This window comes from Panthera pardus, unplaced genomic scaffold (assembly GCF_024362965.1).
Source record: "Panthera pardus isolate Hobbes unplaced genomic scaffold, ASM2436296v1 HiC_scaffold_2, whole genome shotgun sequence".
In the NCBI taxonomy this organism is placed as follows: Eukaryota; Metazoa; Chordata; class Mammalia; order Carnivora; family Felidae; genus Panthera; species Panthera pardus.
In genome coordinates this window covers 126,641,078-126,650,369 of record NW_026526765.1, presented here as the reverse complement: position 1 = coordinate 126,650,369, position 9,292 = coordinate 126,641,078, and the positions used below count along the sequence as shown (strand labels likewise).

Below are 9,292 nucleotides of genomic sequence, written 5' to 3'. Positions count from 1 at the left end.
CCGGTCATATGGGCGTGCTTAACTGCAAAGAATTCTGGGAAATGTAGGATAGTCATGGGCCCAGGAAGAAGAGGAGAATGGGCTTTGGTGAATAACCAGCAGTTTCTGTCACTAGTCTCCAAACAAGTGAAATCTAAAATAATTCTGGACTGTGCCAGGTGCACAGTAGGTACCCAGGTCGTGTTGAGGGTGAGGTTAATCTAATAGATCCAACCAGAATATTTTTAAGGGATAAGTGCAATTCTTTGGGTAGAGCAAATATCAAATTTGAGGCGACAAAGTAGTAGTGTCTTTTCGTTTGTGACTCAATAACTTGAGACCACCTTGGCATATGCTGGGTGCACATTGTCCTTTCCTATCAAAACTGGAGAAAGGCATGCTGGTCAGCGGCGTAGTGGGCTTCGCCTGAACCAGAGAATGACTTCAGCAGGCAACCGGGACTGCTGCCAGAAAGGAAGGCAGGTCAGCCACGTGAAACGCTAACCTCCAGTTTTTGCATCCTGCCTCCAGGATGCCTGGCTCCCAGACACCAGCCCGGCGGGCAGCAGGTAAGCACAGTATTCAAGCTAGGTGTTTGTTCTGAGCTAGCCCTAGGAAGTGACAGCTCCAAAAGTTACATACACCTTGGGCTTTGGCTTATGGGTTATACAGGCCATCGGTGTGACCAGGCTCCTGCCTTCACCATTAGGCTCTTAGGTGTAGAGCTTTAGAGCCTCGATTCCCTGTGTAGCCTAGGTTGGAACAATCCCAGAAATATTTTCTTTTTTTTTTTTTTTAACTTTTTTTAAATTTATTTTTGAGACAGGGAGAGACAGAGCATGAACAGGGAGGGTCAGAGAGAGGGAGACACAGAATCTGAAACAGGTTCCAGGCTCTGAGCTGTCAGCACAGAGCCCGATGCGGGGCTCAAACTCACAGACCACGAGATCATGACCTGAGCCGAAGTCGGCCGCTTAACTGACTGAGCCACCCAGGTGCCCCCAGAAATATTTTCTAAAGGAACCGTAGGACTTGGTAAGATGGATGGGGACTTTCTAGCCAGATATAAATAAATGATGAAGAAACTGATTTTTCACACAAGGATGCCACCAGGTTCTGAGCCCTGCTGGTTTTGCAAACTGAAATTAACAGTGACACCCCAGCTGCTTGCCAGAAAGCTCACCCCATACACTCTCCAGGCTCTCTCGGCTTTAGTCAGGAAAAGGCACATTCAGGTGACCATCCTTGCACCTAAGCCAGGCTACTAGATTAGCCCTTACAGATTGTGCCCCGTGCACAGCCCGCACAGGAGGGGGAGGGGGGTCCACGCCCCACTGTGCAGCCTGCCACAGGGGTGGTGTACCTGGTGGAGGCAGAGGAGAGGTGCTATTCCTCATTCCTCCACAGGCCCTGTACAGCAGCTGCAGCCCTGTGGCTTGGTTAAGCTTACCCCTGTATCATTCTGGGCCTTTCCACTTGTGGCCTGCATGCTTCCATTTGCCTTCCTTCTGAGACAGTGTAACAAGCAGCAGGCTTGCTAGAGGATTGCCTAGGTTCAAACCCCAACTTCACGACTGTGTGGTTTCAGGAAAGTTCTTTGATTGCTCTGTACCTCAGTTCACTCATCTGAAAAATGGAGATAATTATATTATTGACGTCACGAGTTGTTTAGATTAATATGCATTGTGTCTTCAGAAAGTACCTAGGACCCAGAATAAGTGCTACATAAGCATTAGCTAGGATGGTGATGTCAATGGTGATGATATTGTTGAGGACGTTGCCCAGGACATCAGGAGCCCCCTTCCCCTATCCCATTGTGAATTTTCTCTGGGGCATTTTTCTTGTAGTCCCAAGCCCAGAGCAAGTTATGGTCGTTTTGAGCGGCAATCTATCTTTAATATTATGGACACTGCAACTCACGTTCCCATCTTTGCTTTGGGTGCTAAATGAGCAGTTTCAGCAAAATTACCCGCTTGCAGAGGGCTTTGGGGGGATGGATTCTGTGTGTTCATTGCTCCTGATCTAAGTTGTTGAGGGCATCCTGGATTTCTGTCTTTCTTTCATGACCCCAAACAAATCCTACACTTGGCTTCTTCACAAGTTGTACTGGTTCTGACAGGTCTTCACCCCTTCTCCCACTGTAAGCCTTTCTTTAGGACGAATACACAGAGGTTTGGTTGGGTCCCTGCTTCTGTCCTGATCTCTGAAGCCTACATCCCTCTGTGTGGCTTTTAAAAATATAAATCAGTTCATTAAAAAAAAAAGTTGGGAGGGAGGAGGGGCACCTGAGTGGCTCTGTCCTTAAGCGTCCAAATCTTGGTTTTAGCTCAGGGCATGGTCTTGCAGTTTGTGAGTTCCAGCGCTGCATTGGGCTCTGCACTGATAGTGTGGAGCCTACTTGGGATTCTCTCTCTCCCTCTCTCTCTCTGCCCCTCCCCCTGCTCATGCTTTCTCTCTCTCTCTCTCTCAAAGTAAATAAACTTATTATATATATATGTCAGTATATATATGTGTATATACATATGTGTGTATATATATGTGTATATATATGTGTATATGTATAATAAACTTATTATATATATATAATATATATCAGTACATATGTGTATACATATGTATATATATAATAAAAACTTATTACATATAATATACATTATATAATATAAGTTATATAAGTTTATTATTTTATATATATATATATATATTTATACACACACATATCAGTTTTCAACTGTTTCAACCTTTCAATTACCTTGAAAAAAAGAATCATGATTTGCACTCCCCCTCATCTGTCTCCATCCTTACCGCCCCCACCCCCCGCCCCCTGCCCACCACGCCCTGTGTGCCTGTCACATCAGCCTCCTTGCTGTCCCTCTGTACACCATGCACGGCCAGGGCTTTCTCCTTGCGGTCTGGTCTCCCTGGGACACCTCCCTCCAGATAATGCCATGGCTTGCTCCTCTCCTCTCTCACCTGAGCCTCCCCTCAGATGTCATCTCATTAAAAGCCCTTCCCTGACCATCTTTTCTAAAAGATCAGCCTCCCTTGAACTCTGGCATTCCATATTCCCCTTGTTTTACTTGATTTCATGTTCTCCCCCTCAGCAACTACCACAGTCTCTCATGAATTTATTTTGTCTTTCCCTGTGAGACTCCAAACTTTCAGTGAGCTCCTTTTGGGGTGCCCTGGTCCCCATGGTGCCTAGAATGGTGCTCAGCACACAGCAGGGGCTTCACAAAGAGTTATTAAAGATAAGGGTGAAATCCTGCATTTCCTGAGCATCCCGGGCTTTCCTGGCCTGGTTTCCTGAAAGCTTGGAAGCAGTGTGTAAAAATACACATCACACCAGGACAGAAGCAAACAGAGAGACAAAGGTAGAGAATAAATAAGCCTGTCTCATTGCCTTCTGATTCCTCAGTGGAAGTTTCTGTTGAAGAAGTGAAACACGGCTGTCAGCAGGAAGTTCTGTGCTCTATCCTTGAGTAGAATATTTTAGTAACCTCTGGTCTGTCTTCACAGATGCCAGTGGATAGATGAGAGTTTGCTGCAGGAACAAAGAGGCCCCTGAGCTGGGGATGAGCATTTTAAATCACCTTCCTTCTTTCCTTCCATTTGAGAGCTCTAAGGGCTGAACATAGATGCTTTCTTCTTTGGAAGGACAACATTAACTGGCAGGGGTGAAGACGCCCCCCCAGCAACTGATGTTGCCGAAGATGTTCCTTTAGATGCAAGGTGCTCTGGGCCCTGCACCTTAAGTTGTGAGCCTGTTTTGGCAACAAAGTCGGGAATATGGTTAGCTCTTCTACAGTCCTGGGGGTAGTGATGTTTCCCATTTTCGGTGCTGACTGTATACAGTTAGAGCAGACAAAGGTCCTACTGTAGCTGTGAGCTCCAGGATGCCTGGGGGGTTTCAGGGTGTTTGCTGCTAGTTTTCCCAAGGATTTTGGACAATAATAAACATAAGCAGCTGTTCTCTTCCTCTGGCCCAGCTACGTGCACCTACACCATGGCTGAGCAGGGTCCCCTGCCCGGCTTGCTGTCCCAGCCTGAAAGGGAGTCACTTCCGAACATCCTATGCACAGGAAAGCAGAAAATCTGAGGCAACCCGTTTGTGTCTTTTGCTATAGGAAAATGCAAAGCTAGTAGAGTGAATTAATTCCAGGACAGACAATAGAGTGGGGCCCCGGGCAGGGTCATTCAAGAGACACAACTTCTTCCTTGAAGCTTTCAGCAGAAACAACTCCACTCTGAGCCCTCACAACTTCTGAAGCTTTCTTGGAGGATTCTTTGTTTGCTCCAAGGGCAGTTAGAGAAGGCATCCAACTTTCCAGAACCTTCTGTAAAGGAGCCTTTTTATCTGAAAGAGGGCTCCTTGCTGGTGACTAGGCTTAGCAATGCCTGCTGGAGACCCAGCATATGAGTCAGTGGAACCAACTCATCAGGATGTGTGAGGAGGGTTAACACGTGCACAAGGGGCAAATGCTATTAATGGCTCTCCTTTTGGCCCTCTGCTTCTACTCACCTCCTAAACAGGTACGATTTCTTTTAACATTAGAGCATACTATTTTCCTGAACCCATTTCTACCTCCTGCCTCTAAATAATTCAATTCATGAAAAGGGACAACCCAGTGGGGAAAAAAATTGGTCTTCATGTGTGGTAACTTGTAAGCCGGGGAACAGGCCACAAGGACATTTTAGGAAGTATCTCTTGTAATCATCCACGTTCTGAAATTTACAACAAAACTGCTAGTGGCCAATGCTGTTAGCTGCTTGTCAGACAACAGACAAACTCATTGCAGTCAGAAAAATCCCCACTGGGTTTGGGCGTCTGATTTCTCTGGCAGCAAATGAAAGCTTTGGCTGTTGCCCTTAAAGACGGGCTGAGCAAAACAGGACTGAGCCCACCGAATGTCTCCCTACCCGCCCCCCTCACTGTAGGCACAGCTGGGGAGATATATGTGTGTGTGTGTGGGGGGGGTGTGCAGGCACCCTAACTCACAATTTTAGGCAGGTGCACACGCCATCCAGACATACCACACCAGGGTAATTCATCCCACACCTCACAGCCAGGGTGATCCTAGCCTCAATGGACAACAATTTGGAGGCATTGTTTACCAATCAATTTCTCCCTCTAAATAGGCTGTTATAAGACTGGACCCTTCTGCTTGCCCAGCCTGGGCCCACCTGTCACTGGGACTTCCTAGCCAGTGGTCACACTGTATTGATCTTTTTAATCCCCTCTCTTTGAAACACAGAGCCAGCTGATGTGGAGTTCCTCAAAAGAAAGAGTCTCCCACCGCCCCTACCTCTACAGGTAGCTGCATATCCGGGGCTAATTCCCCACTAAAAAGTCTTAATTGGCTTACAGGGAGCCTGAAAGATCTCCCTTGTGCTTATAAGGTGAAAGGAAATGATGTATCCCAAATGCCCTGGCCCGTCTTTATCCATTTCTTGGTGGAAATCAAGTGCATTGTATATTTTTAAGTGTTTTTGAAAAGGGAGTGGAGAGTTTGGAGGTGGGTGAGGATAGTGTTTCACTTTAGTGGTTGAACCGCCAGGGGATGGGAAGAAAGCCTCAGAGAGACACCAACATGAGGCGAGAAACTTGGTGACTTATTTTTTTATTTCGTTTTTATTTACACGAAACATCTGCAGTACAAAAATGTAAACTTTGATACTTCATAATAATAGAATAAACTCTTTATGTACAAAAATACATTTTCATATGAAAGAAGCATCTTGAATAAATTAAAGTACTTTCCAGCCCTGTGCCTGAATAGCTACACAAGTCTGGGTTCTTCCTAGAGCAAGCCTGCAGTGGTGGGGGTCGGGATCCATAATGCATGAAGCCCACTCCTTGTCTCTCCTTTTTAAGCCTTTTCATTGTATTGTCAGCCGGCTCAAACCGAATTTTCATGCTCGTTTTTCTTCATTAGAGTTCTACAAATTGTAAAATTGACTTTTCACCTCGTCTTCAGGGGCTGAGCTGTCCCTTTTCTAAATCACACTGAAGTGGTGGCTGGGGTCAGCTCTGAGCCAGCCACAAAGGAGGTTTTGTGGAGTTCAGAAAGTGCAAAAGGAAAGGCCGTCTAGGGGCGGGCAGGAGGGGCCCAGGGCTGAGGGCTGGAGAAACAGACCAAGGGGCAGCCACGGCGGCGAGGGTGCAGCGACCTAACAAGCGGCTCAGGTATCTCCCACCCCTTTAAAGCTCCCGCTTCCTCCCTCCGCCCAGACTGGGGGTCCTGAGACTGCAGCTGGGGCTCCATCTACTGCCTGTTGCCTTGGGAGGGGGAAGGTAACGGTGTCCCTGAAGGGCCTAGTGGTAAGGGATGAAACAGGGCGTCGTGTGGAGCAAGTCTTTGGGCAGCCCGGGGAAGGAGAAAAGGGGGTCGCCGGGGCCGTAGGCTAAGTCTTCCGAGGCAGCGGGGCTACTGGGGTCAGAGAGTGGCGAGGCCGCGGCGGCGCAGGGAGAGGCGGCTGCACCCGAGCCCCAGGACTCTGCGTCGCTGGAGGGGCTCGGGGGCCCGGGCAGGCAGGGGGCGCACTGCGGCGGCAGGAGGCGCTCCCGGGCACAGCTCCCGGGCAGTCCCTGGTCGGCCAGGCGCAGAGTCTCGGCCAGAGCCCAGATGTAGTTATAGGCGAAGCGCAGCGTCTCGATCTTGGTGAGCTTGGTGTCGTCGGGGAAGGAGGGCAGCACGCTGCGCAGCGCGTCCAGAGCCGCGTTCAAATTGTGCATGCGGTTGCGCTCGCGGTCGTTGGCCTTGACACGCCGGCTCCTGCGCAGCGAGTGCAGCAGCGCCTCGGAGCGCACACGCGCTCGGCCCCTGCGCCGCCGCCGCTCCTGCTCGTCGTCTTGCGCCCGGGGAGTATTGGACGCTGCAGGAACCGCGGGAGCGCCCCTGCGCACTGGCACGGGCGTCCCCGAGGCGGAAGCTGGCGGCTGGAGCCCGGCACAGTCCTCCTCGTCGGTGAGGAAGCCGGATAGGTCGCTGCTGCTGCTGCTGCTGGCGCAGTCGAGGTCCGAGAGGCATTTCTCCAGAGGGGCCGGCATCGTTGCGTGGCACAGGACCGACGGGCAGGTAGGAGGGCGCCTGGAGGACAGGAGCCCGGACAGAGGGTAGGGCCGCCGGGGCGCACTTACGTTCCAAATGGCCCAGGCCAACCCTGTGGCCGCTGCGGGCGTGAAGGCCAGGAAAGGTGCTGGGGCGCACCTGGAGCTGGGTTTCACCTCCTCGCCTCGTCTGCTGCAGGGGCCACGCTCCCAGTCGGTCTCCCGAGTGATCTCGCCGGCGAGCAGATCAGCTCGTGTGAGTACCGAGTGTGGCACACGACCGGCCTCAGGACCCCTTAAGTACCCGCCCCAACAATGGGCGCCCCCCTCCCTTGCCACCTCCGCCCCCGCGGCAGCCCCCGTGAATGGAGCGAGGCGGCAGGTCAGCCCCGTGCGGCGCCCGGGTATTTGCATAATTTATGCTCGCGGGGGGCCGCCCCGGCCCCTCCCCCCTCCCGGAGCGTGCCCGTAATTACCGCGGGCCAATCGGCGGCGTCGCGCGCGGCCCCGGGAGCAGTCTCCGGGCTAAGCTGGCGGGGGCGTCTCCAGGCAGCGAAACGGAGGCGGGGGCGCCCGGCGATTAGCGGCCGAGGCACGCTCCTCCGGGGGCGGGCCCGGCGCCCCTCGCTGGGGTGGGATGGGGAGGCGGGGCTCGGGCTGGAAAGTGTGAGCCGCGGAGCAAGTTGCGGAAACCTGGAGCCGGCCGGGAGCCTGGGTTCGTTTCCTCTCTCCCGCTGCTGCATGGCCGCGTGACTTTGGGCAAATGCTTTGACTTCACTTTCCCCGTCTGTAAAATGGGACACACGTCTACCCTGTTGAGGATGTTGTGGAGTGATGTTCGGAGGACAGTTGGCGCGGCGCTTTTGTAACGCAGCGCCGGATAAATGGTTGGGAGAGACAGCGCCCTCAGAACCGAGGGAAAACCCTATCCACAGACGGAGAGTGGCCGGGTGTGGATCATAGAGCAGAGGGCAGGCGTAAGCGCTCTCGCTTCTTCCAGGTTGGTGAAGAAATAAGGGAAGGTCTCTGCTGACCGTCGCCCAGGGGCTGGGGACCGGGAGCCAGGAGGTGGAGGAGCAGTTTGGAAAGTAAAAGAATGGATGATTTTTTCGAGTGCAATCTTGGCCAAATACTCCTAACACCAACCTAGTCCCCCAGCCCTCTTATTCCAACACTTTCAGATGACTTTTAAAGTAACAGAATCCCCTCCCCTCAGGGAACCCTCCTTGCTCCTCTCTGCCCCCCCTACTTTGCTCTCCCTCTCCAGAAGGTGCTTGCGGCCTCTGAGGCTCCCTGGAATGTGAGCCAGACAGGGGACCTGGCTTTCCTGGCCCAGGAGAAAGGGTAGCAAGCACTCAGTAGCAGTCACTACCCACCTCCCTTGATTCCTTTCTATACCTTAGTGATATAAACGCACCTATTAGAGCAGGTTTTCACTCTGCTGGTCAGCAGTCGCTTTTCCACCAGTGTTCATGTTGGAGCAGTAGATCCCAGGCACCCCCACGTTTGTACTTAGGGGGAAATAGTCACTAAGGAACAGCACCAGATGATGCAGGTGGGAAAGTTAAAAAACGAAATGAACACCTTTCAGCTAAGTTTCATTGTCCTCCCTGTGACATCTGGATGATGGCCTCAGGCCTGGTCTGTGGCCTGTTGTCCTCAGAGTTGTCTCTGCCTGCGACACCGTCCCCTTTCTACAGAGGTGTTGTCTGGAGGCAGAGCCTGCCTCCGCAAACTGTCCAGTGACAGTCTTCAGGCTTCGTGGACTCTATCCAGCCCTGCCTTCACCTCTGCTGCGCCTTACATGTACTCCCAACCTGGAGAGAAGGCTGGACATGGTCATGTATAAGAGCTTTAGGTTTGTTAGAAGTCGCAAAAAGTGGATTTGATCAGCTTAAGCAAGAAAAGGGAGATTGTTGGGTGATGCGAGGCATTTCAAGGAACACAAAGCTGCCGGCATTTGTGTGAGCCTACAGGAGCCTAGGTATCCTCAGCCCTGCTTCCAGCCTGTTCCGTTCCTGCTTTCCTGAGGCCTTGGTGCATTCCCACTACCTGTGACTTGACATTGCTGGGCCCCTGTATTGTATTCTTGAGACTGGAGTACTAAGTCACCACAAACGAGGCACCTTAAAACAACAGGTATTTATTCTCCAGGAGGCTGGGAGTCTGAAGTCAAGGCATCAGCAGGGTTGGCCCTTTTTGGAGGCTCTGAGCGAGAATGTGTTCCAGGCCTCTCCTAGCTTCTGGTGGCTCCTGGTAGTT

General features: G+C 51.6%; 1 protein-coding gene across 1 annotated transcript; it reads right to left on the bottom strand.

Annotated features, from left to right (window-relative positions):
- Positions 1-5,588: 5,588 nt before the first annotated feature.
- On the bottom strand, positions 5,589-7,329 carry NEUROG1 (neurogenin 1). The gene has a single exon (XM_019421942.2). It carries the CDS (start codon positions 7,028-7,030, stop codon positions 6,296-6,298), a length of 735 nt encoding a protein of 244 aa, XP_019277487.1. The 5' UTR covers positions 7,031-7,329; the 3' UTR covers positions 5,589-6,295.
- Positions 7,330-9,292: the final 1,963 nt, after the last annotated feature.